The sequence below is a fragment of the Hyperoodon ampullatus genome, assembly GCF_949752795.1.
Source record: "Hyperoodon ampullatus genome assembly, chromosome: 2".
Classification (NCBI taxonomy): domain Eukaryota; kingdom Metazoa; phylum Chordata; class Mammalia; order Artiodactyla; family Ziphiidae; genus Hyperoodon; species Hyperoodon ampullatus.
In genome coordinates, this window is record NC_136915.1 from 117,880,559 (window position 1) to 117,908,127 (window position 27,569).

Below are 27,569 nucleotides of genomic sequence, written 5' to 3' on the forward strand. Positions count from 1 at the left end.
GTGGGGGGGGGCGGTGCTGCCTTGGACCTGGCAGATCCAAGTGGACTCTGCTCTGCGGGCCTCCACCCCACTCTTGGCTTCACAGTTCGGAATGGGCTATAAAACATCCTCCATGTCCCTCAGCCTGATCCCTGCCTGTACTGAATGGCCCTGAACGTCTTACTCCTGATTACTCACCAGCAAACATCCATCCCCCTTGCTTCCCACTGTCCCCAGCCACCTCATGGACATATCTTTTTCCAAATGCATAGGAACCCCCAGTTCCCTCCTGGCTCAGTTTTCTGAAAACCTCAGTATCCAGGTTTGCCCAGAACTCCTCCGTTTTTCCTAAGATCCTTCCAACTCTTCTGTCGCCACTACGTCCTCACCTAATAGTCTCCCCACCCAGTACTCTCTCATTCCCCCATCCCAGTTATCCCCACTTCTCACAACTCCCACACCCCAAATTCCTATTTTTCGCACCTGATCTCCAATTGCACCAGGTCCTCTCCGCTTCAAGGAACTCCCTGTCTCCTCCCGAATCGCCACTCACCCACTTCTCCTATCCTCTCTTCCCTGGAATTTCCCTCCCTCGAATTCTCTTGCCTCAGCCCACAGTACACTTCTGGTACCCCGCCCCCAATTCCCTTCTCCCTCGCCTTCTCCGGACCCCTGGAACTTCTCTCTATTTTTGGAACCCACCAAACCCCCACCCCCACCCCAGGCACACTCATTACCTCCAGAACTCCTCCACTTCTCCAGGAGCACCCACCCATCCACCCACTCAGAATTCCACTTCACTCCCCAGAACTCCCCTAGTTCTGCTCCCCAAAGAATTCCACTTCTCTCCACAAGTCCCCCGCTTTTTCCTGTCCCCCATAACTCCCGCACTGTTCTCCATCCCCCCGCAGGCACCCCGTTCCATTGCCCCCAGGGCGCTCCCGCCCTCACCTGCTCCGCACCGCTCCGCTCCACTCTTCCAGCTACACAATAGGGGGCGGACCCGCCTCCCAGCCTCGGATGCCCGGAGCGCAGCTGGTCGCCCTGGAGACCGCCAATCCCCCTTCCGCGGCGGCCAATTGGAGCGAGGAGAAGGCGAGGCAAGGCGGGAGCGACCCCCAAGCGGCCTGGGAGTTGTAGTTTCGAGAGAGCAGGACTGGGTGGCACGTGGGCCCGGGTCGCCCCCTGGTGGAGCTCGATACAACGAAGGGTGGAAAGGCCGGTTGGCCGCTTCCCGCCGCAAGCTTGAGGGGCTACGCCGGTCAGGTCCCGGGCTCCCGGCGTCGCAGGAGCCGGCCCTCAGCTGGTTCCTTGCACACCTTCCTTCCTGTGTAAGCCACCTTGGACTCTCTCCCCTCCCCTAACGGGCTTAACCGCAGAAGTGGCAGCTAGGGTTGAAATCTGAGCCCGGGGGCAGAAGCACCAAGCGGGGAGCAGGACTCCCCGCCCTCCTCCCAGGGGATCCACCCCGCTCCTCTGATCTCCTCCCCCATCCCCATTCCCACCTCCACACATTTCTTCTCTGGCTGGACTGGAAATACCTGTCTGCGCTGGCGAGCTCCCAAATCTTGCCCAGGCCCGCCCACAGTGTGCAGAGGGGAAGGCGGCGCTCCCAGCCTGAGGTTGCCAAGTTAGCTACCAGCACCAACCACCCAGAGAAACGGGCCCAGAGGGGAGAGACATCCTGGCACGGGAGACTGAGAGAGGAGGAATGAAATAAGTGATCATTTACTGAACCCCTACAGGGAGCCAGATCCTGGACTACGTTCTTCATGACTCTTTTTTTTTTTTTTTTTTTTTTCCCCTGCATTGAGTCTTCGCCCCTGTTGTGGGGAGCAGGGGCTACTCTTTGTTGTGGTGCGCGGGCTTCTCATTGCGGTGGCTTCTCTTGTTGCAGAGCACGGGCTCTAGGCGCACGAGCTTCAGTAGTTGTGGCTCGCGGGCTCTAGAGCACAGGCTCAGTAGTTGTGGCGCATGGGCTTAGTCACTCCGCGGCATGTGGGATCTTCCTGGACCAGGGCTCGAACCCGTGTCCCCTGCATTGGCAGGTGGACTCTTAACCACTGCGCCACCAGGGAAGCCCTTCAAGGCTCTTATGTAACCTGTACAGAAACCCTCAGAAGTAGGTATGGCTCCGTTTGACTAATAAGAAAACTGAGGCTCCACAAGATGTCGTCACCTGCCTAAGACTTCCTGTCTAGCACAGGACAGAGCTGGAATCAGACCCAGCTGGGGCTCCATCACACCCACCCCCTTGGAAACTTCAACAGCAGGCAAAAATACATCTTGCATGTCTGCCCCATAGAGCTTTCTACCTCCTCACCTTGGTGCCACCTTGGGGATGCAGGGTCATGACACCTTCCCCACCAGGCTTAAGCAGTCTTAAGTCTGTCCGGGTGCTGCCCTGGGAGCCTTCCCTAAAAGCAGCACTCTGATCTCACCCCGGGCTGAAGTCCTGCCCCTCAGAGTGCACCATTCCCAATCATGGCCTCAACACCAGGAGAGACCCAACAGAATAGGTCTAACCACGGCTCACACTGAACTCCGAGGGACATCGGTGAGCGGTCCTGAAGAGATATCTTAGTTCTCTGCCCAGAAATTGACACTGAGAAGCCTGGATGAAAACCAGGAATCCTAACCGCCAGACCACCAGGGGCTAGAGACTAGAGACAAAGTTCCCTGGCTCTTACCTCCATTGAAAGTAAGAATGTTTCAAGGAGGCAAAAACTGTAAAAACAGGTACAAAGTTTATTATTAGAGACACAGCACAAGTGGGAGAGCACACAGAAAAACAGTGTATTTAAGACTGAAGAAAGGTAGAAATATACATCTGGAGAGAAAGGGTATGGGCGTCCTCTCTAATGAGGAGGAGCGCAGTAAAGAGGTGATTTAAATCACTTATACAGGACAGTCCTTCTGTGTCTTTGTTTACCTTTGGCCTATTATCTCGTTTCTTTTTGCACACCTGACCAGTCCTAGGACCCTCCCTAACATGCGTGCACAACTTTTTGCTAAGATGGATCCCACCCCAGAGGCCTGTGTGTGCACATCCACACTTATTATGGGGTGGTGCCCCCTCCATTTTTGACCTCCAAGGAGCCTTCCTGCGCATATGCAGACAGGGAATTTTCCCTTGACCTCAGCAGTGGGACCCTTATCTCTTTACTTCAGCAGAGCTCAGCTTCCGCCACTAACTTTGTCCTTGGAGTGCCTGGGTGAGAACAAAGCTTTAGTTTTACTCCACATGACAAACACCAGCTGTCCAGCCCAAGTGCCCATCTATCTCCTACCTCAAGACCCCTGCCACATCCTCCCTTCCAGGTGGTCATCCAGCCCCATACATTCTGGGCCAGGAAGCTCACCACACCTTATAGTGACTCATTCCATCTTCAGGGACTTTTTTTTTTTTTTTTTTTTTTTGGCTGCACTGGGTCTTCGTTGCTGCGCAGGCTTTCTCTAGTTGCGGCGAGCAGGGGCTACTCTTCGGTGCGGTGTGCGGGCTTCTCATTGCGGTGCCTTCTCTTGTTGCGGAGCACGGGCTCTAGGCACACAGGGTTCAGTAGTTGTGGCTCGCAGGTTCAGTAGTTGTGGCTCACGGGCTCTAGAGCACAGGCTCAGTATTTGTGGCACACAGGCTTAGTTGCTCCGCAGCATGTGGGATCCTCCCAGACCAGGGCTCAAACCCGTGTCCCCTGCATTGGCAGGTGGATTCTTAACCACTGTGCCACCAGGGAAGCCCCATCTTCAGGGACTTTGACTGCTGGAAAGTTCTTCCAGGTGTAAACATCTGGGTGCTTTTTGCCACAGCCAGACATGAAAATGGGGGGATGGGAAGTGAGGGAGGAGGCAGGAGCAGCGGCCTGATCTCTCCCACAATCCCTCCAGCAAATTTTCCCAAGGTGGCTGCTTCCAATGTTACAATGTAACAGATTGACCTAACAGTGCTGAGACTCTAATGAAAACATGTCAGTGGACACAGCATGAAAGCAAGGTCAGGCAGAATGCCTAGGAAAGATGGTCAAAGAGTGCAACCTCTTTTACATCTTGGCCCCTCACCAACTAGTGAGAAAGATCTCCCTTCCCCATGTTAGAATCAGCTCCATCTCTGGTTCAAAGGTTTCATTTCTGCTGTCTCCAGTGTTTTCTTGAAGATAAGTTAAACTCTTTTGTACATTAAAATAATTTTTTGTAAAATTGGGATTTAAAATGATTTTCAATTTTTTACAGTTTATGATATGGTCATTTTTTTTCTGGAAGTTTATTTTGTGTTTTATTATTACTGTTATTTTGCTCTGATTCAGATGCATCTTGTTGGCTTTTTGGTAAGAAAAGGAACCTAACCCTAACTTGTTCCCTCACCATGCCAGGAGTGAAAGTCGGTAAAATTAGTCCCTGAGGCTCAACACTAAAGATTTTCCTCTGGGTTGTCCTGGATCCGTAATCATCACCCTCTGGGATAGTGTATTCAATCTGCTAGGATTCTACCTAGCATCATTCTACCAAAGCTTCAGCCAGCCCACGTATTTTCAACTTGTTGACAAGAAGACCAGACTATGTTGTCAATTACAGGGACTTTGCTGACCACATGCTATGAGCACTGGTCTGTCACCTGATCAGGAAAGAGGTATGGTTCCTCACTGATTGTCCTTTGGCTGTTGGCGTGCCTATCTGCTGACCCAACGAGACTCTAGCTCCATGAGTGTGTGGAGTTGGTCTTGTTCATCCTTGAATTCCTCCCCAGCCCTTAGCCTATCAGAGGGGCCCTGCCTACCTCTCCAGACTCATTTATCACTTACCCCTTCATCACAGGGCAGCAGCATGTGGCCTCGTAGTCCCTACAATTCATGGTGCTTGTTCACTTATCAGTGGCTTCCCACTTATCTTCTGTCTCGCTAGAATGTCCTTCTCTCCCTTCCCTGAACTCACTGCTAACCACAGGTCAAAATTCTGTTTACCTCTTCCCTCCAGGACACCATCAATGACTCCTCTCACCACGCCCTCACCTTCACCCATAGCCCTTGTCACAGCTCATTGTAATTATATCTTACACACCCCACAAAGTGTTCCTTGAGGGCAGACAGTGTCTTTCCCGCCTCTCCAGGGCCAGCCCAATGCCTGGCACTTCAATGCTCAAATATTATCCTCCTCCCCTCAGTTTGCTTTTCACCTATTTCAAAACAGCAAACTTTGCAAAAGGCAAAGTGCTGTCAGGTGATTATTATCCTGGCTTCCTGCAGAGGAAGAGGCCTGGGTCTCTCTGAGCTTATATTCCACCTTCTTGGGGGTCTGAGCCTTCCTCTTCCAGGTGCTCTGGACTGGTTGGGGACCTCAGCCTTTCTCTGTTCAGAGACTGGGTGTGAGAAGGTATTTTGCCAAATTCCAGGGAGGGCCCTGGGCCAGCCATACAGGGATATTCATTCCCTTATTGACTTCCTGTGCCAGACTCTGAAATATACAAGAAAAGACCTGCCCCGTGTGTGCAAGATGGCTGTTGGCCTTTTCCACTCAGTCTCCAGAAAGATATTAAAGGAATTGGAGGAGTTGGGTGCTGCAGGCTTGGTCCTGGAACTTCGTGCCTTTTTGGAGGTGGATCTCCTCAGCCCAAAGGGAGGCACAGAGAACCAGCCTCAGGCCAGGGACTGCCTTCCAGCAGGACAAGGACTCAGGCCTTCAGGAAGTAGAGTGGATCGGTTGCTATTCTTAGGAGCTCTTTGGGGACCGGTTTCCCAACCTCATCACCTCCTTCCCAAGCCCTACAGGGTTCCATCTCCTGCCCAAAAACCTAGACAGGAAGCCCCTGCTTACCTCCTGGCCCTGCTTCCTTTCCAGCCCCGGAGACCCTGACTCTTGGTTTCCACCATACCCCTGGCTGGAGTGTCCCAGTGGAGCCCCCCTCCTGGAGTGTCCCAGTGCCTGGTCCATGTGTCCTGTTTTCCCTAAAGCCATCCTTGGTCCCCGTGGTTCCCCAGTGCGTCCCATTGCCCCTTCATAGCCTCAGTGTTCCTTTTCTTGGGAATCACTTTGGAGGTCAGCATCCTTCTCCTCACTGAGAGGGGAAAGCCAGATGCAGAGAGATGTCTGGCATGGCTTCTGCCACATGGCTCTGTTTCTACCCCTCAGACCCTCTTCTAAAATCCCCCGGGGTTACTGGCTCCTCCCGCCCCTGTGGGAGCCAAGGCGTTCACTTAGCCCTGTCTCTGTAAGAGCGCCAGTCAGCTGCACCTGTGCATGCCTCTCCTTCAAAGTGCATGTTCCTGGTGGAAGGGGACGGTGCCTCCATGGACATCTGCTGGGCAAAGTGTCCCAAGGCAGAGACCAGTGGCAGAGCACAGCCCAGATCTCCTGAGATCTCACCCAGTGATCTCCCTACCGTATCCTACACACCACCCTCCTCCAGGTCACTCACTCCCTAGGCATGTCCTGTGACTTGAGTGGCTTTCCATTCCCTCCCCAATTCATCCCCCTCCCCACCCTGCCACAGCAGCCACATTAAGTAACATCTACAAGATCTGATGTGGGGAGAATGACCAAGACTTAAGCAGAGGGTGAGGAATTCAGACTGATCACTGGGCTTGGGAAAGAGAAAGAACATATAAACTTAAAGCCTTTTTGGGGGGGACGGGTAATGTATGTGTAGGGGGTGGGCATTAACCCAGGACAAGAGTCCAGAGAGAAGGTGTGAGGCCTGGAAATCTATGGAGAAGGGACAGACAGGACAGTAACACCACCCACAAACAGAGGTCAAGGGTTCAGACCTCCGCTATTAATCCAGCTGAGTTGCCGTCTCTGTGGGGCAGGCACCAGAGCCCCAGAGAAGCTGGCACCAGGGAGATGACGGAAAGGTCAGAGTAGAAAGGTCAGACCCAGAGTAGGACTGCACTGGGGTGCTTCAGAGCGCCCGTGCTGGACAGTCGCTAGATTGGGGTGGGGTGGGGTGGGTGGGAGTAGCTAAGTGAACTCCTCTGCCAGGGCGGAAGGAGGGTGTGAGAGCAGAAAGATCGGCAGGAATAACACCACTCTTATGTAGCGTTCTCATTGCCTGAAATCTCCCATTCACGTGTCACAGCTTCAATTAGGTTAAAAGGAATCTCTCACTTTTCTTATTGAAGTGTAAATGTTATGTGTGTTGGTGGGGAATGGGTTAGGCATGAATAATAACATACCAACACTTCATTGTGAGCGGGTCTTTTAGACTCACTTTCCTTCCCAAAGGCAGGTGAGGGAAGCACGTGGGGTTGGCAGAGGGTAACTGGAATGGAAGAAATGCAGGAAAGCAGGTTTTGCCAGTGAAGGACCAAACAGCTCCTCCCAAGTGAGGTCACCTAATTTGACTTTATTGCCAGACAATCTTCCCTCGGGGACCATGGCCCTTGGGACACCCATCCCTTGGCCCCCTGGGAAGAGATGAGTCTGGGAAGGAGAGGAAGGTCTCCCTTGGGGCTGGGAAGAAACAATGCTCAGGGCAGGGGTCTCCAGGGGGCCATCAGGCCAGGCTGGGGCGGGGCTTCCCCTTCTTTCTCAGTCTCATTCTGTTTCTCCTGAGTTTCTTCATTCTTGGCATTTTGCATCTTGTCTGGACTCGGCTGAGCCAGAGCCCCACAGCAAGAATTACAAAAAGCAAGAGGATGAGCAATGCCTTGGCCAGGAGACAGAAGGAAGTGGAGGACTTCTCCAAAGGGTAGCCAATATCTGGGACAGAAAGCAAGGAGAGAGGGGCTCACCAGAGGGAAGGTCTGGATTAGGGGACAGACACCTACCCCAAATTCCACACAGGGGGTCTCAAGTTCACATTCAGTTGATGTTCCTTGGCAAGTATCTCAGGAAATGTATATTCTATTCACAGAATTTCAGGGTCTGGGGTCTGGGGAGTAATCTCAACCTGAGTAAGAGACTAGAAGGGACCTTTGGAAGCTGGGAGGACTAGGAAGGAGCACAGGGAAAGTGGGGGGCCCCTCCCCAATCCAGGGCTCAAGTCTCCACGGGAGTAGTTAAGTCTAGATTCCATGTACTCTCCTGGAGAGAAGGGAGGGAGGGAGCGGGTAGACTTGAGGCCCTGTGGTCGCTCAGGGGCTGTCTCTGGGGCCCTGGTACCTGCACAGAAGGGCTCAGCAGGGATGAGATGAGAACTGATGTCACTGATGGGGTTGTTTGCCCTGCATGTGTAGGAGACGGCCTTTTCCCTGGGCCTCCAGGACGTGCTAAGGACAGAGCCTTCGTGGACCATGTCAGTGCCGTCCTCCCAGGATATCCAGCAGTAGGTCACATCCAGGCCTGCCTTCCCTACGGATCATGTCAAGGACATATTACAGTACCTTCTTCCCCAGAGATCTCAAAGTTCACAGTCATGTGAGGCTGTGAGAGCCATCCTAGATGAAGGAGAAACACAAAGACCCTCTAAGTAATCAGGGGTTGGGTCTGTTTTCCTAAGCTCTTCAACACTGGGGTATGGATGCTGCCCACTGAGACCTGCTTCACTTAATAAATGAGCCAAACTAACAGCACCTAGCCACCATCAAACCTGTTGTTCCCGAGTCCCCAGGGTAGCTGCCAAGCAGACAGAGCTGCTTTGGCATCTTCTACCTCCCCTTTATGACTTGCCTTCTCTCTCTTACCTTTGCACCCCACCTTCTTTCAAACTCTGTCCTGCCTCCTTGATCTTAGAAAATATTATCACCCCTCCCAGGGGCATTTATAGTTTAATCAGTGCTTCTGCAAGATTCAAGGTAGAAAATCAGTCAATGGACTTCCCTGGTGCCACAGTGGTTAAGAATCCACCTGCCGGGCTTCCCTGGTGGCGCAGTGGTTGAGAGTCCGCCTGCCGATGCAGGGGACACAGGTTCGTGTCCCGGTCTGGGAAGATCCCACATGCCGTGGAGCAGCTGGGCTCATGAGCCATGGCCTCTGAGCCTGCACATCCGGAGCCTGTGCTCTGCAACGGGAGAGGCTTCAACAGTGAGAGGCACACGTACTGAAAAAAAAAAAAGAAAAAAAAAAAAAAAAGAATCCACCTGCCAATGCAGGGGACACAGTTTCAATCCCTGGTCTGGGAAGATCCCACATGCCACAGAGCAACTAAGCCCGGGAGTCACAATTACTGAGCCCGTGCACCACAACTACTGAAGCCCACACACCTAGAGCCCGAGCTCCGCAGCAAAAGAAGCCCCTACTCGCTGCAACTAGAGAAAACCCACACGCAGCAATGAAGACCCAACGCAGCCAAAAATAAATTAATTAATTAATGAAAAAAGAAAAAGAAAATCAGTCAATGTCACAGGCACTAAGAAGAAATTTGGGTTCAAGTAGAGAGGAGACCCTGATTAGTAACCCTCAAATCACACAGGAGGACAAAAGGCTCAAGAATGGAGGTGGCATTCATGCCCAGGATGCAAAATCTCACTGGGAGAGAAAGGCTCCCTAGATGTCTGTAAACGAAACCCCTGACCCGTCTCACTGCGTTGGGCACATCCACAGGAACAGCCTCAGTCCAAGGTCTTGCTACTCCAGGTCAATTTACCTGCAGTGCAGATACTGGGGTCAGACACACTGGAGGCAGACTGCCTTCCCATCCCAGACCCTCAAGCCATAACCCTGAGTCCTAAGACCCCTGATCCTCTGTGTGAGAAGCTCAAGAGAGCCAGAAAAAGCAGCTTTATGGTTCCCAGTAAACTCACGGTACACACGAAGATTGTAGTGCTGCATGGTGGAGATCTGGGACGCCCTCAGGTTGACTTGAGCTTGGTAAGGCCCCGAGTTCTCCCAGCTCAGATTGCTGATGTGCAGGTAGTAGGTGGGCTCCAGGAAGCTCACTCAGCCCTCATAACGAGGGTTGGTCACCATGATGGTAGCCGGATGTCCCTCTTCCCCTGACATCACAGTGGCAAGCCTTATGTGGGAGGACCAGATGATGTTCTCAACCTCTTCATCAAATGGTATTTCCTGGGGGAGGGTGATGGACTCCTGAAGGACCGCAACCACTTCCTCGGGATCCCTCCCATCTCCAGAGTCCCCTTCGGCTGCAGATAAAGAAAGAAAAGATGGTGTCTCTAGTCTGTTGAGACTGGCAACAGGGCTGTGGTCTCAATCTCAGTTGAGTATTTTCTATGACCCACACTCAACCTTGTCCTCCAGTTGCCTCTTCTGGCTCTAGCTTTTTGCTGCACCTGACTTGAGCACCTACTCGGGCTTGGATTCCATCTGTGCCCCACCCTCCAAATTTTCTCTTCCCCATTCGCTGTCCTTCCATATCCTCAGGAGGGATATGGGGCTGCTTCCCCTTCCATATCCCCAGGTTTCCTCATCTCTTGGTCCTGCACTGAAGCCACACCCTAGTCCTCTTTACTCCAGAAGAGCTGAAGCATTTGGTCCCAAAGGTGGTGAATTGCTAGCCCAAGACCCAGCAGGAGAACAGAGGGGGAAAGAGATACTCCTGTCCTGGAGCTAGCATTCTGTCTCACGTTCCTGGAACAGCAAGAGGAGGAGCAGCCATGGAAGGGCTCCCATGTCAGCAGCCCCATGTCCCGGTGTGCCCCAGGTGTGACTTAGTCAGCCCCGAAGGCTGTGAAGAAGACAAGCTGCCAGGATGCTGCTAGAGACAGAGTGACCAACTGACAGTCCTGAGGAAAGGGAGATGACTCTCACCCCATGTAGCAGCCCTCTAACTTCCTCCATCTCACTAAGCCCCTCCCTGTCCACCTTGGGAAGAGTTATCTGTCTGAGCCTGATTGGCAAGATGGTTTACCCACTGACTCATGTTTCCTGTCCCTCAAACTCAGCTGAAATCCCACTTCCTAAATGAAGCCTTCCTAGATCCCTACTCTCTGTATTCCCAGAATTCCCAGACATAGCACTTTCCCCAAGTTCTTTGAACACTTTCTATCTAGCCCTATCATTTGGCTTTCAGGATATTCTGCCTCGGGTCTCCCTTAGCAGTTCCTATGTTGCTGTGATCATATGGCCATAAAAACATCTTTATCTCCCCAGGCAGACTCTGTCTTTTGGGACATCTCGGTATGTCCTACGGATGCTGGTCCTCATGGAGAAATGATATTTAAGCTGAGACCTCAAGGATGAGTAAGATCTGCTAAGTTGAAGAAGAGAATGAAGGAGATACTTCTTAAACTTCAATTTATACAATTATCAAACCTCAGGGGCTGGGTTTTTTGAAAAGGTACATCAAGTCTCAGTCTGAGTATGAAAACTTTTTAACATAAAATCATTTAAAAAAGAATATTAAAGCAAGGAAGAAAAAATTCAGTTGAAGGTTTGAGCACACGAGTTAGGTTCTCTGAGAATCAGATACTGGAGTTAGGAGTGAAAGAGGTTTAGGACTTCCCTGGTGGTGCAGTGGTTAAGAATCTGTCAGCCAATGCAGGGGACACGGGTTCGAACCCTGGTCTGGGAAGATCCCATGTGCTGCGGAGCAACCAAGCCCGTGTGCCACAACTACTGAGCCTGCACTCTAAAGCCTGTGAGCCACAACTACTGAGCCCACGTGCCACAACTACTGAAGCCCGCACTCTGAGCCTGTGAACCACAAGTACTGAGCCTGCGAGCCACAACTACTGAAGCCCATGCGCCTAGACCCTGTGCTCCGCAACAAAGAGAAGCTACCACAATGAGAAGCCTGAGCACCACAACGAAGAGTAACCCCCACTCTTGCAACTAGAGAAAGCCCGTGAGCAGCAACAATGACTCAACGCAGTCAAAAAAAAAAAAAAGTAATTAATTAATTTTTTTAAAAAAGAGGTTTAATGTGTGTGTGGGAGGGAGTGGGGGGTGGGGGTAAAGCCTGTAAGAGATAAAAGGGAAAGGAAGCAGAAATGAGCAAGGAGAGTCTGGGACCATGATGCTGAGCAGGCAGTCTCCGCTAATTCAGCAGGGAGCTCTGCAGCGGAGCTCCCGCACCCTCACTGTGTGCAGTCATTGGCTAGGGCTGCCCAGGAAGTGCATGGGTGCTGCAGGTGCTGCAGCTGGAGGCTGTCAGTTAACTGCATCCCTCACAGCTGAAGACAGGTTCTCTCTTGAAAGGAGATCCAGAGAGAGGACGTTCATGGCTGCTGCAGTGAATATGCTGATCAGACAAAAGGTGACTGTGTGCAGATTGATTAAACTTGTCTCCATAAACAGTACATTGTACTTATTGATCAGAGGGAAATAATTTGCATCACTCCCTCCCCAGCCCCTACCTCACCCTCACTAAGCCCTTTCCAGTCCAGTGTGGAGAAAACCCTTCTCCGAACATGATTTTCAAGTGCTCTGGAAATCTGATTTTTTATTCTGGCTCATGGATTGCGACCCAAATGCAACTCCATTTCCGCCTCTCACTGCTTCTTCAATCTTATTCAGTGGGGTGGTCTTCCCCTGAGGTTTCTGCTCTCAGTTCAGAAATGAGAACTTCTGTCCCATGTATTGGGTTGGCCCAAAATTTCCTTCCATTTTTAACTAAAAATAAAAGACATATTTTTCATTTTCACCAAGAACTTTATTGAACAACATATTCACCAGTTTGTTCCATTGCTTTCTGCCATTTTTCAGGCAATTTCATAATTCCATCTTCCCAAAACTGTTTATCTTTTTGAGCAAAGAACTGTTCCAGGTGACTTTTACAGTCTTCTGGGGAATTGAAATTTTTTCCATTAAGAGAATTTTGTAAAGACCAAAATAAATGGAAATCTGAAGTTGCAATGTCTGGTGAATATGATGGATGAATCAGAACTTCCCAGCCAAGCTGTAACGGTTATTGCCTGGTCATCATGAAACATGCAGTCTTGCGTTATTCTGATGGAAGTTTATGCGTTTTCTGTTGACTAATTCCAGATGCTTTCATCAAGTGCTTCTTTCAGTTGGTCTAATCAGGACCAGTACTTTTTGGAATTAATCGTTTGGTTTTCCGGAAGGAGCTCATAATAGAGGACTCCCTTCCAATCCCACCATATACACAACATCACCTACTTTGGATGAAGACCGGCCTTTGGTGTGGTTGGTGGTGGTTCATTTCGCTTGCCCCATGATCTCTTCTGCTCCACATTACTGTACAGTATCCACTTTTCATCATCCATCACAATCTGTTTTTAAAATGGGACGTTTTTGTTACTTTTCAGTAGAGAATCACATGTGGAAATATGGTCGAGAAGGTTTTTTTCGCTTAACTTATGTGGAACACAAACATCAAAGCGATGAAAGTAACCAAGCTGGTGCAAATGATTTTCAAGGTTTGATTTGGATATTTTGAGCATGTTGGCTATCTCCCGCGTGGTATAATGTTGACTGTTCTCAATTAATGTCTTGATTTGATCGCTATCAACTTCAACTAGTCTACCCGACCGTGGAGCATCGTCCAGCAAGAAATCTCCAGCATGAAAATTCGAAAACCACTTTTTACATTTTCGATCAGTCACAGCACCTTCTCCATACACTGCACAAATCTTTCTTTGGTAGAAAGGTTTCTACCTTTCTTGAAATAATAAAGGATAATATACCGAAAATGTTGCTTTTTTCTTCCATCTTCAATATTAAAATGGCTACACAAAAATTCACAAATATTGATAAGATTTTTTTAAATGCATGCTGAAATGACAGCTGTCACAACTGAATCTAACAAAATTGTTTCAAATGAAGTTAAAGACAACTAAGCGCTACTAGAGCCATCTTACAGAAAAAAAAAACAAAAAACGAAATTTTTGGCCAACCCAATAATATACAAAATTCTAAACTTAAATAGAATCAAGCAATCTCCCCTTGCCTTGGCTTGTGTCTATTTCAGGCTGGAAGCTTACAGCAGGGCAGTGGGAGAGGTCCTGCTCTCTACTCAGCTTCCCCCTTCCTCCTTCTCCCCTCAGCTTGCCTCCCCAATTCATGTTCCTCCTCTCCAGGAAGGTGGGCAGGTGGTAGGATTGTTCTTATCTGGCTGAGTGGCTTTGCGCTCTGTGGGTCTGGCAGATGGTTAAGACGAACTCTTCTGAGGAGCAGTTTTGTGGGATTTTACAGTTTTCTGCTGGCTCTTTCTCTCCGACTCTTGACCCAGGAAGGATGCATCTTTCTTCTGGGTGGTCCTTTGAAAGTCCTTCCTCAGCTCCTGGACACCTGGCTGCACGCCTCGTCTGCACCCTCACCCCTCCAACTGTCCCCACTGTATGGTACCCAGGCCAACCAAACAGGCTGTGTCTCATAGGTGGTCCTCGGTTGCCCTCCAAAAACATTCCTGGCCCCTGACAGGTTCCGAGATCTACAGCACATCGCCACACTCTTGGCTGCCTCACGGGAGTCCCATCTCAGTCCACAGTTTTTTTTAATTCTCCGAGCCCTGGCTTAGGCTCCGGTCCCCTTACTCTCACCTGCAGGCACATGTCCTCTCTCTGAAGTTCCCTCAGACATAAAATCATCTATCCTTTGAGGGATGAGGTGGGGACTGACAATAAAATAACAGCTATTTCTAAAGAACTCTCTTTCTGGAACTCCGTGGTGGTACAGTGGTTAGGACTCTGTGCTTCCACTGCAGGGGGCACGGGTTCGATCCCTGGTCAGGGAACTAAGATCCCACAAGCTGCGTGGTGCAGCCAAAAAAAAAAAAAAAAGAGAGAGAAAAGAAATCTCTTTCTAATCTCCCTCTCTCAACTCTCCATCCATGGATGAGGGGGTTCCAAGAGCGGTGACACAGGTTCTCCTTCATTCTGGTTGAAAATTTCACAGGGGGAGGTCTCCCTCACACTGCCTTTGATCTCTCCTTTCCTGTCCCATGGACACCTGACTGGAACTACGGCAGGGAGAGCTCCAGTTAACACATAGGATCCCCTTACCACAGCCTGTGACCCAGTTGATTTCTGCAGTGCTGTGGTGGACAGTTTCACGACTGTGCCCCTCCACCCTGAAGTTTGCACCTCTGCTTTTCTGCTTCAGGGCTATCTCTGCAGCAATGGAAGGGCATCAGTCTGGTTGCAGTGCAGCTGGAAAGTGTAGGGAGTGTACAGACCCCAGAGGCAACCCCTGGAGCCAATAGAGTGCTGCGTTGGTGGATAAATGCCGCAGCCTCCCTGCCCTTCCATGGGATAATTCTGAGGCTTGTTCTCCAGAGTTCTTCAGCAGATTGAGCCCGGTTGTCCTCACCTTTTATGGGCTTTTCTCCCTTCCCCATCTCATGTTCCTCATTCTTTTATGTTGGCTTCCTGGATCATCTCCCAGAAAATACTACCTCTACCCAAGTTCTTGTCAAAGGCCCTGCTTTGGGAGGAACCTAGATTAAGATACTATTATATATGATAAAGTAGTTCAGCCAGTCAAAGTTAGATGCCCTGTCTCCTCTGCCTGAGTCTTTATGGGGCAAATAAGTTAATGAGAAATAAGTCTCCGGACTTCCCTGGCAGTCCAGTAGTTAAGACTCCACGCTCTCAATGCAGGGGACACGGGTTCGATCCCTGGTCAGGGAACTAAGATCCTTCATGCCACACTGTGCAGCCAATTCCCACCCCAATTCCCCTGAGGTAACAGCCTTGGGAAACAGGGGCCGGTGAAAAGCTGGTCTTGTTCTGATGAAAGGACGGAGGGATAATAAAGGGTCAAACCTTTGATCAGATTTTCTCTTGAGCTTCTCGTCAGGAACTGGGACCCACACAGCAGAGCCATTAGCAGATAAGTTCCAAATCAGTCACCTCCCTCCCACAGCAAAGCACATTGAGACCTGCACATGTCTTCTGTTCCATCAAAGGGGCTGCGCCTGATACATGGTTTACCTTCTTCCTTTCTCTTTTAAATGTCAGGGTTAAAAGAGTGATTATTCAGTTGAACTATGAAGGTGGCTGGTGAGAACCGAAATAGCCCGCAAATTGCTGAAGAGCACCCAGAGGAGCCATTGTGAAACAGAGGAGAAAGGAGTGTCCCTTGTGAGGGACCAGCCTGGGCAGGACCCCCGGGGTGGGAGAGGGCAGAGCACACGGAGGCACAGATGGCATCCTGACCAAGTGGGGCAAGAGTGAGGTGGCGGAGGTCAGAGAGGGGGCGGCAGAGGTGCCCTGGAGACAGCTCACTTTAGAGCCTTGGAGACCCGCTCAAGAGCTTAGAAGTCATAGTTTCTCAAGAAGTTTACTCTAACAGGCAGGAGAAATAAAGGCTGCAGGTGAAGGGAAAACAGGGTGGAGGGAAAGTTTTATTGCTGCTGATTTTTTGAAATTTTACTGAAGTATGCTTGATTTACAATGTTGTGTTAATTGCTGCTGTACAGCCAAGTGATTCAGTTATACATATATACATTCTTTTTCATATTCTTTTCCATTATAGTTTACCATAGATATTGAATATAGTTCCCTGTGCTATACAGTAGGGCCTTGTTGTTTATGCTGTTGATTTTTGTTTTTAAATGGGAGAGATTTGAACATATTTAAACGCTGGGAAGAGAAGAAGCAAGTAGGGAGTGGAGCTGTGGGAAAGAAAGGAGATGGTCAGTGGAGCAAGGCCTCCCCCACCACCCCCAGAAGATGGGAGGGAACTGGGATTCAGAGCCCAGGAAGAAGAGCCAGTCTTAGGTTGCAAGATGGCCCTTCATTATAATAAGAAAAGATGATCAGAGATGCAGGTAGCATCTTCTTTGTCTGTGGCAAGAAGTTAAGGGGTGTCCTGTCATGTGGTTTCAATTTTCACTGTCAAGTGGAGGCAAAGTTATCTGCTGAAAATGAAGGTTTAGGTGGGTGTGTCAAAGGCAGGTATTTCAGGAGAATGGACAAAGTCTGAAACAGATGAAGTGAGTCTGGGTCCAGGTTTCTTGGGACAGTCCCAGCTTAAGTCTGTTGTCCTGGCCTAATTATTATTTTTTTGTTTTGTTTTGCGGTACACGGGCCTCTCACTGTTGTGGCCTCTCCCGTTGCGGAGCACAGGCTCCAGATGCGCAGGCTCAGCGGCCATGGCTCACGGGCCCAGCCGCTCCGTGGCATGTGGGATCTTCCCGGACCAGGGCACGAACCTGTGTCCCCTGCATCGGCAGGCGGACTCTCAACCACTGCGCCACCAGGGAAGTCCCTGGCCTAATTATTAATCATGCTCCTTTTCACTCTTAGAAAGTATCCTGGTTTGTAGGATAAATTATGTGATTACCCTAAAACAGGAGCAAAATCTTAGAAAAAGAATCACAGTGAAATAGCTAAGCTTTAAGAGTTCAAGGCCACCTTTAGCTTTTCTGGTCAACAAATTGCCCTAAAGATCTGGAGAAAGGTAGTGGGGTGGGCAGGGGAAATGATGACATATCTGGAACCAAACTGCTTGGTTTGGAACCTTCATCTGCAGAATGGGATCCTCACCACACCAGCTTTGTAAGGTGGTTGTGAAAATGAAGTGAGATGATGCCTGTAAAGTACTTAGCATAGAGTGGCACAGAGCGAGGGCTCAAAGAGTGTGAGTTGTGGTTGTTATTGAAGGTTGGTTAAGTGTCGAGATGGTGGGCTTGGGGATTGTGAAGACCTGGCACCCCTTCGTACTTGTCCAGGGTCTGTGGCTATTGAAGAGAATAGGGAGGAAGTCTCTAACCGAAGATACGTGAATAGGCTGATTTGAGACTGTTCTCTGGCAGCACCAATCAGCCCCTGATCTGAGGACACAGAGGGCTTTGCTGCCAGCAGGTTCAGCCCAGCTCGGTGCTTTCCATGCCACCTGCCTGCTCACCAGATCAGCCCGTTATGTACACAGAGACGCAGCACGCTGGGCTGAGCCTTATTTTATTTTATTTTATTTTTTGGCCATGCGGCAGCTTGTGGGATCTCAGTTCCCTGACCAGGGATTGAACCCTTGCCCCCTGCAGTGGAAGCACAGAGCCCTAACCACTGGACCACGAGGGAATTCCCTGAGCCCCTTTAAAACACACTGCCTGACGACTCATTCCTTATCTCTTGGGCATCCAAATCCCAGAGTGGTTCCTATACCCACACCCTTCCCTCAACCTTCCTTGTAAGTACGACGTGTCTGCCCTTCTTTCCTAAAATCGACTCCCCGCCATATGCTCTGCTTATGTGCAGTTTTTGTATCTCACAGTGCAGGTTTTGTATCTTCTGCATCAGAATCACACAGAGCGCTGGTTACAATACTGATTCCTTGGGCTCCACTCCAGACCCAGGGAATCACGATGGGGGCGAGACCTGGTGGTGGCTGTGAATCCACCTGCTCATCCAGGTCCCCAGGGGATTCCGCTGTACGCTAAAGTTTGAGAATGCCCCACACTGCCTGCTCTTCTGTTTTGCTGAAGCAGAGAGAAAGTTCCCCAGCCTGAGCTGCCTTTGTCTCTAATCACAAAAGATTTCTTTCCCAGTGAGTAGAGCTGTGAAATGCTGCCTTCTTGGGCTGGGCTTCCTAGAACATGAGATGGACTCTGGGGGCTTTGGATCTGTCCTCCTGGGAGTCCCCCTGGGAATTGGGAAGCACTGTGTCCAGGACTGCTAAGGGAAGCAGGTCCGGGCCAGAGCTTCAACCAAAGACGTGCGCCTGCATTTATTCCTTGACATGCGAGGTGCTGATGTAGAACTCGTTTGAAAATAGGAAAGAAAAAAAGTTCAGAACCTACTAATCTTGTCCAACCCCTTATTTTACAAAAAAACACAAAAAACGAAAATAAAAACCAGAGGTCCATGGGGTGGAGGGACTTCCCCGAGGCCATACAGTTGCCAAAACCCAGGTCCTCTGGTATCTTGGTGGCAGGATTTTACTTGATGAAACAAATTTGGGATGTAACACACTCTATCTGTGATGTCCCAACACAGAAAACCCTCAGTAAATGTTAGTATTGCTGGTGTCATTATTAATTTGTATTTGTATTCATTCATTATTGTTAATTTCTATTTGAGACTGGAGGCGCTCAAAGAGAGCCCGACGGGAACAAAGTGGGATGGCCTGAGGGAAGCCAGCTGGCCGCCCAGACAGCTCTGCACAGAATGACACTTTTCTCAGCAAATTCAACATTGATCAGGTTCCAGCTCTCCACACAACCACAGGCTCAAAACTCCAGCTCATCAGTGTCCCAGAGTTGATCAGAATCTGGGAGGCTGCCTCATCTTATCAGAGCTGTCATCAACTGATATATAAAAGTAGCCACTCAAGGGCTTCCCTGGTGGCGCAGTGGTTGGGAGTCCGCCTGCCGATGCAGGGGACACTGGTTCGTGCCCTGGTCCGGGAGGATCCCACGTGCCGCGGAGCGGCTGGGCCCGTGAGCCATGGTCGCTGAGCCTGCGCGTCCGGAGCCTGTGCTCTGCAACGGGAGAGGCCACAACAGTGAGAGGCCTGCGTACCGCACAAAAAAAAAAAAAAAAAAAAAAAAAAGAATCAGCATAGGGAGGAAGTGCATAGGGCCAGGAAAAGTACCAAACATGTCCTCTCTCCATGGAATCCTAGGACAGCGTTACGCTTCTGGCATCAGTGTATGACAATACACACAGAGAATCTCGCCCAAGGCTTGGTGCCGGTTTTGTTGGGGCTTGGTGACATACGGCCCTCGTGACTGATCTTTAGCCTCTAGCCTTCCAAAGGTTGCAGGGAGAAATGATACTGCATGGCCCAAAGCCCTCATCATACATCACATTGTTAGACGGTCTGGTGGCCAAGGTCCCCATGCAAACGAAGACATGCTTATCAGACCTGATATTCCAAAGGTCTAAAGATCACTTCCAGTAGCCAATGGCAAAAGCCAGGCCTCTCTTTGGGAAAGTTAATTCTTCATGACACAATGTGTTAAATTCATTTTTCCAGCAAGGGGAGAAGGAAAGAAGGAATAAACCAACCAGTCAAATCGAATCAGTCCAGTCATGACCAGACTCCTGACTACAGTCCCCTATTGACAACAGGTGAGGGACCTCAGCAGGGACTCTAGCCCATAGCCTGAGCCCCTCTGTTGTGCTTCTTGTGGTACCCAGGGTTGGAAGAGGGAGCCAGGGTTGCTGCTCTGCCCTGAGTGAGGGTAGGAGAGACAGTGTCCTCTGAGGCCAGGGAAGGCAAGGAGATACTGATGAGACTGAGGTGGATTCAGACTTGTGCCATCTTCTCACGTTACTAGGGAAGGGATTCCAGGTGGAGTAGGCTAAGATGGGCATGTGTGCAGTGGAAGGGTGGGGGTCCTGGCAGCTTTGCAGAACTGTTTGCGAAGGATGCTGAGTCAAGGTCATAGTTGGCACTCAGGGTCCAGAGCCTCAGAGCCACTCTCACAAGCCTTCAGCCAGCACCTGGGCAAAGCAGCTGCCATTTCTCCCCTGGTGCTCCGGGAGTCCTGGGACTTCAGGTTCCTGAAATGCCTCCAGGCTGTGTGGTCGCAGGGTCCCCTCGGCAGAGATGTATGCAGACCATGTGACTGCCCCAGTAGCAAGGGGAGAAGGCAATGCAGCCAGCTCTGGGGAGAAGGCATCGGCAGACCCAGGGAGAAATGGGGGTCAAGCTGAGGTTGTGGGGCTTCTTGTGGGTATCTGGAGCTCATCTTCACCCAGGACTCCAGCTCCTGCCTCTCTATTCATGTCCCTGTGTGAGCCTCACTCAGGCTCTCCGCCTCTCTGCTCTCTCTCTAACACACACTGTCTTAGCTCAGGCTCCCATAACAAAATGCCACAGACTAGGAGGCTTAAAGAACAGAAATGTAATTTCTCACAGTTCTGGGGGCTAGAAGTCCAAGATCAGGGTGCCCAAGGTAGGTTTCATCCTGAAGCCTTTTCTCTTCACATGTAGGTGGCTGCCATCTTGATGTATCTTCATAGGACCTTTTCTTTTTGCACGCCTAGAGAGAGAGAGAGAGAGAGAGGAGGGGAGGGGGAAGGGGTGGGGGAGGGGAAGGGAAGGGGGATGGGGAGAGGGAGAGGGAGGAGGCTCTTGGTGTCTCTTCTTACAAAGGCACTTATCACATCATGAGGGCCCCACCCTCATGATCTCATCTAACCCTAATTACCTTCCAGAAACCCCCATCTTCAACTACCACAATATTGGGGGCTAGAACTTCAACATATGAATTTGGGGTTTACACAAACATTCAGTCTATAACACACACTTTATGGTCTATCCACAGGAGACAAGTTGCCTGTGTCTGAGGCCAAAATCCAAATGGCTCAGACTTAGTGAGATCCCAGGAAAGTGGTTCTCTAAAGGGTCCACAAAATCTGTGACTGTAAAAAGAGGACCCATCTAACTGTTTATTTTCATGTGACCTGAGGTTCCTCTCACTCTACACATCTCCCTCCTCCAAGCTCCCCATGCTCTGTACCCAGCATGGTGGGAGGAGCACAGAGGAGTGAGACCTGACCCTGGCCAGCTTGCTGGGGCTCACAGCCCAGATGGGGGACAAGACCTACCATCCACGGAGAGTGTCTCAGGCTTGCTTGTCTCTTTGGAGACACTGTTCTCAGCCTCACAGGTGTAGTCCCCAGCATCCTGCTCTGACATCACTGGGAAGAGGAAGGAGACGGTCCCACGATAGGGAGCCACGTGGTTGCGCAGGGTGTCCCCATTGAGGTAGAATGAGGACCGGAGGGGAGGAGCTCCACAACTCGGCTGGTGGGTCTCAAGGTGAGCAGAGGACAGGACACAGGAACAGGGGCAGCATACAGTTGGAAGGGTCAGCGGGACCCCCCAGGCTCCTCCCTTGGGGACCCCTCCCCACATTCCCAGGGGGCCCCACTGCCCAGGCCCCCGGGGAGGGTCTCCCCATCCTCCCCTTACCCCACACCCTGACCTCCAGCTGGGGACTCTGTTTCTGGACCCAGCCACCCTCAAGGGCCTCCTCGTACAAGTAAAGCCTGGAGTCTCCCTCCTCGGCTGCTGGGATGCAGAGTGATGCTAAGGAGATAGTATCTAGAAGACTATAGATATATATACATATATAATATATATAAATATATAAGACTATTTATATATACACATAAAACATCAAAAGAGTGAAAACAACTAAAATGTTTATTAATAAGGGACTGGTTAAATAATTACAGCCCAGCCATATAATGAAATATAATGTAACCATGAGAAAGAGGTATGTCCATAAATACCAAATGGAGTGAGCCCAAAGATAAAGTGTTAGTGAAAGAAAATTAAAAGCAACATGTGAACCCATGTGTACAGTGCACCTCCACTGTGTATAAAAAGGTATACACATATATATTCACACATCTATAAGTTTGCATATGCATATAAGATTTTTAGCATATAGTGGGTAGACTGGGTAACTCGTGGGCTAGGTCTGGGAAAAAACAGTTTTCACAATGCGCTTCTTTGTTTTTTAAAAAAATTTCTAATGTTTTTTATTGCATTCACTTTTTTTTTTTTTTTTGCTGTACGCGGGCCTCTCACTGTTGTGGCCCCTCCTGTTGCGGAGCACAGACTCCGGACGCGCAGGCTCAGCAGCCATGGCTCACGGGCCCAGCCACTCCGCGGCATGTGGGATCTTCCCAGACCGGGGCACGAACCCGTGTCCCCTGCATCGGCAGGCGGACTCTCAACCACTGCGCCACCAGGGAAGCCCCACATATTTTTTTAATTAAAAAAACTAGATAAAACAAAAGATTCTAACCTTTATTTCCCATTTTCCATCCTTTCATAAACCCCTCCTACCTGAATTACCTGAGTAGGGATCCACTCCCTGCAGCGGGAGATCCTGAGGAGCTGAGTCTCTCATCGCACAAGGAGGATGCTCAGGAGGAGGTAAGGAGCAGACTCTGGGATCAAGAATCTGGGTGAGGGACTTCCCTGGTGGTCCAGGGGTTAAGAATCTGCCTTCCAATGCAGGGGATGCAAGTACAATCCCTGGTCGGGGAACTAAGATCCCACATGCCGCGGGGCAACTGAGCCCATGCACTCTGAAGCCCGCGCACCACAACTAGAGAGCCTGCACACCGCAGGGAACGATCCCCTAACAAAGATCCTGTGTGCCGCAACTAAGACCTGATGCAGCCAAATAAATAAACAAATAAATACAAAAACAATTTTTTAAAAAAGGTAAACATTAAAAAAATAAAAAGAATCTGGGCGACTGCAGCTTAGGCAGAGCAGGGTGAGTAAGTGAGAAGACTGACAGCTGACCATAGGCTTGCATTCTTGTTGGTGGCAGAAGACAGGAGAGACACAAAGCAGGGTTGGGCCAGAGTCCTTGGAGTTACAGGCCGAGGTCCCAGGTAATGCTGGAAGACACATAAGGTGAGCAGATACAGTCTTCACTCAGAGATAAAAAGAAGGGTTTTTTGCTGGCATCATGCTCTCTCTCCAGTTATGGGAAAGATTTGTTCTGTCCTGTATGCTGAGCTGACAGCAAAGCCAGTCACGCACCTTATAGCTCCTGCAGGCAAGGCTAGGACTTCAGTTGGTGGAGAGGCCTGGTGTGAGTGGGAGAAAGTGGCTGAGAGAGTAAAGCAGAATGTGCCCAGGCACAGATGTTTGTCACTGGGCACTGGGAAGGAGAGGGTGGGTTCAAGGCTATTCACAGGAGGGAAGAGACCTTGAGACCTCCCATGCCTTCAGACCTGGCATACGGCTCAGCACAGACGGGCACACAGGCGCCAGCTCAGCACCGTGAAGCCAGCCTTACTGACTGATTTAGAGTCAGGGGCTGTAGCAACCTCAGTGGGATGGTTGTCCCCTCAGACAGACATTTCTAGTCTGAGTGGTCAGAAGGGGCCATGAATACAGCCATACACACAGAAACAGCAAGGACATGAAACTAAGGACGCACCAAACTTTCCATCACAGGGCTCTGCAGTGGAGAAAAGTGATGGGGGTTAGATTCGACAATAAGGACTTCCTGATGGAAAGAGAGATTCAGCATGGGAATGGTGGATACAGGAGGATGAGTGAGCCCCCTTACTCCCTCTTCCTACACACATTTGGGAAGTGCCAGGCCCTACTGCTTCCCCACCCTCAACGGGTCATAGTTCCTGAGAAGCTTCATAGGAACATTTCCACCCAGCATCTGGCCATCATGGCTTTAGGGTGTCCACAGAGCCAGCTCATGGCATACCTCTCCCCACTCCCCATCCTCCCTGCTTCAGGAGGAGTGAGGAAAGGAAGCCAGATGGGACTTAAATGACAACTGCCTCGTCCTCTAAGAAGCAGCAGGCAGGACAAGACTTGGGGTCGGGGTGGGAATTTTAGAAAGGATAACTGACTTTGGTGTCAGTTATGAGGGTAAACGTGGATCGTCATACAGGACACCAGATCTGATGAGGTTGGTCTCAGCACGTGGAAAGGACTCTTCATCTCTTAGGAGCCTGACTCCAACTTGAAGGAGGTAAATGGATGACTGTAGTCACCTGGGTAACAGATGCTAGGATGGCATCCAAACAGACCAGGACCTAAGAAGGGAGGCACGTAAAGATGCCTAAACTATATCTTACAAGACAGATTCCTGGTACTTTTTTGTTTGTTTCCCTTTTGTTTACCCTAGCCTTTAGTAAATAGCTGTCTAAAGGTTTCAGCCCAGCTCAGTCGTGTGTTGAAGAGGAAGCAGAGCTCTCCAAAACCCAGCATGGTAGACACTGGGAGTGGTCACCGAGGAGAGCCCCCAAGAGAAGGTGAACCTCAAAAGCCAAAAGAACCTCAGATGTGTGGCCCAGTTGGTCCTCTCACCAGGAGATCCTTGTTCCAGGCCCAACTTCAGAGGTTCTGAGTTTTGTTACTATCACAGAAGGCAATATTTCCTTGTAAACTGAGCTGTAACTGGCTCTCTCCTCTTATGGGAAGGGGGGGAGAGTCTCCCATTCCAAACCATCATTTCCCAAGCTGACCCCAGAAAATACTTCATATGTCTGTGTGAAAATACAGATTGCTTTTCGTTTTGAAGGACAGAGGATTCACTTATGCTTATTTATCATGAGGCACTGCATGAGCCTTGTACATCATTAAATGCATCTCATCAATGCCGTTGATATTGTTTCCTTTTAACTTCTATTTGATGGTGTTCAATGTTCCGAGTTTTTGTCTCACTTAGTGTGGCCATGAGTAGAAAACCTTGCAAAATGGATGTGGGTAGGCAGAAGTTATGATACCGTTCACAAATCAGGAGTAGAAGGCAACCTAGGTGGTAAAGTTTGAGTTGTTTTAGAGAAGCCCTTCTCAAGCACAACCCTCTTAGATGTGCCCCCCACCACCCCCCTCCCCACATCCCCGCCACTGATTTCTGTTTGGTTGTCACTACTTTCCCACAAGGTCTTCTTTAATATGCAAATACTGCTGGGAAGATAAGAGGAAACTACAGCATATCTCTGCTTAAAAACTGTTCTAATATGTTTGTAAATGTTTAGGAAAAAATGTAAATCTCCTTGGGTAAGCAGGATGAGATGAAGCTATGAGCTAATTTTGGTAAATGTGCAAGTTTAAGCATTTAAAGCAAAGATATTGAAATCAACCTAAGCTTCCAAGGCCAGGAGTTAAGCATCAGAGTATGGTAGCCAAAAAAATATTTTATTGACTGGAAGAGCCTCTCATGGGACTCTTTACCATGAATGACCTACAGAAAATAACATAAGGCAATTTTTTTCTCCTTCAATTTAACTCAACAAAGATCTATTTCATTCTACTATATGTAGGACACTGTGCTAGGTGAAACTGCGGACACAAAATTGCATATAACAGTCCCCATTCCCAGACAGTCTACCATGCAGGACAAAATACATATGGAGACACAAAGCAAAGTGTCAGAGTACTGGGAGAGCTCAATGAAGGGAGAGAGCCCACCCAGTTACAGGGCTCAGCAGGCATAGAAGAGATTTAGAGGCAGCTATAAGTAAAATAAATTGTATGTGAAGGAACTGACATAAACAAAAGGCACGGAGATGGGAAATCACAATATATTTTAGGAAATATCAGGTGGTCAGGTCTGGATGAATCATCAGGTAGGAATGGGAAGTTAGTGGAAAATGAAGATGGGAGAGAACATTAGGGCCTCTGAGCAAGACCAAGGCAAAGGAAGTTTAGAGCCAATTTACAATGAGTCTTCTGTTCTTTCCCATTTCTGCTTCTGAGAGCTCATCCCTAACCGCCCACTAGAACCATGATTCTTAGGCACACTTCCAGGATGAGCTTCTGGGGCACAGACATCTCTCCACAATGAGCTGAGTCTTTGGTTCTGCCCTTAGAAAGACTCACCTTCTCATGTAGCTTAGTGTTCTTCCTTTGGCCACTCTTCCCAGCCTCTTCCCATTTGCCATATCCCTAACCTCTCCACCAGCCTTAGTACTGCTCATCCTCTTGGTCTTTCAGCCATGGCTACCTTTGTTTTCTCTTGAAAGTGACTAGTGATAGAATGGTACCCAACCACATTACCCAAGTGCCAGGTCCTCCTTTGATGGGCAACAGAGTCTCCTGAGGATTAAGAGCTAATTGGAGATCTCAGGCCTATTTAATATATGTACTTCTCATTCTCCAACTCTTCTCATGTCTTTCTCCAACACTGTCTGTGTCCACGTCTCCTGGACCCATCTGATTCTCCTTTTCCTCATCAGATGGCAGAAGCAGGAATCACAGGAAGGAGGAGCAACACATGCACCAAAGGACTAGTGCCTCTTAATGCATGGAGGGTAACAGAGGTGGGATATTGCTTACCCTCTGTTATGTGCTAAATTGTGTCCACTCTGTCCACCATCCCATTCATAAATTGAAGTCTTAACCCCTAGTATCTCAGAATGTGACTGTATTTAGAGATAGGATTTTTTTAAAGAGGTGATTAAAGTAAAATGAGGCTGTTAGTGTGGGCTCTAATCCAGTCTGACTGGTGTCTTCGTAAGAAGAAAAGGTTAGGACCCCAAGGCTGCTCGTGCACAGAGGGACCACCCTGTGAAGAGTCAGCGCAAGAGTAGCCATCTGCAAGCCAAGGAGACAGGGCTCAGAGGAAACCAATTCTGCTGGAACCTTGATCTTGGACTTCCAGCCTCCAGAATTGTGAGAAAATAAATATCTGTTGTTTAAGCCATGTAGTCTGTGATATTTTGCTATGGCAGCCCTAACAAACTAATAAACCCTCCCAAGGCCATGTTGGAATGGATGGACTGGAGAGAAGTTTTTGATATTATCAGTGTCTACCAAACCCATGGCATCCTTCAGAAGAAATCAGTTCTGTCTTGATATACCACCAAAATTCACCATGCCTTGAGTTTTATGATCCTGATACCCTGCTCACAACTGACTGGACCAAGGATCAAGGACTGACAAGACCCGTGGGTTTATGGAACAGCTCCTTATCATAGAGTGCTAAGTTTCCCAATTAGATTCTCTCTGGGGAGTTTTGAATACAAAACTGTAAAAGACCAGGGAAGGCAGAGGTAATAGAAACAGAAGTAGGAGAAGAAAAGACAGACGAGAGAGAGAAGCTGAGTAAGGAGAACAGCTATATCTAGAGCAGACACTGGCTTCTGAGGGGACAATCAGGGCTGCTGTTGAGTAATTCGCCCTCTTCTGTGAGACCTGACTGTGAGACTATTGAGACAGTTTCCTTACTTGTCCTTGTAGCCCTAAAATAAATCACTGTCACTCAAGCTCTTTAAGCCTGAGCCTCTCTTTTTCCATCAATCTGAAAGGACCTACCTACTACGATAGTGTGTTTGTTTGCTAGGGCTGCTGTAACAAAGTGCCACAAACTGAGTGGCTTATATAATCAAAGCTTCTTGTCC

General features: G+C 49.4%; 1 protein-coding gene across 1 annotated transcript; it reads right to left on the reverse strand.

The window, feature by feature from the left end:
• Positions 1-7,326: 7,326 nt before the first annotated feature.
• Positions 7,327-10,479, reverse strand: SLAMF9 (SLAM family member 9; the record flags this gene model as incomplete). The annotated part of the gene is given in 7 exon segments (XM_079698093.1): positions 7,327-7,668; positions 8,071-8,266; positions 8,270-8,289; positions 8,292-8,345; positions 9,651-9,786; positions 9,790-9,992; positions 10,434-10,479. Coding segments are annotated over 7 exon segments (861 nt in total). The 3' UTR covers positions 7,327-7,462.
• Positions 10,480-27,569: the final 17,090 nt, after the last annotated feature.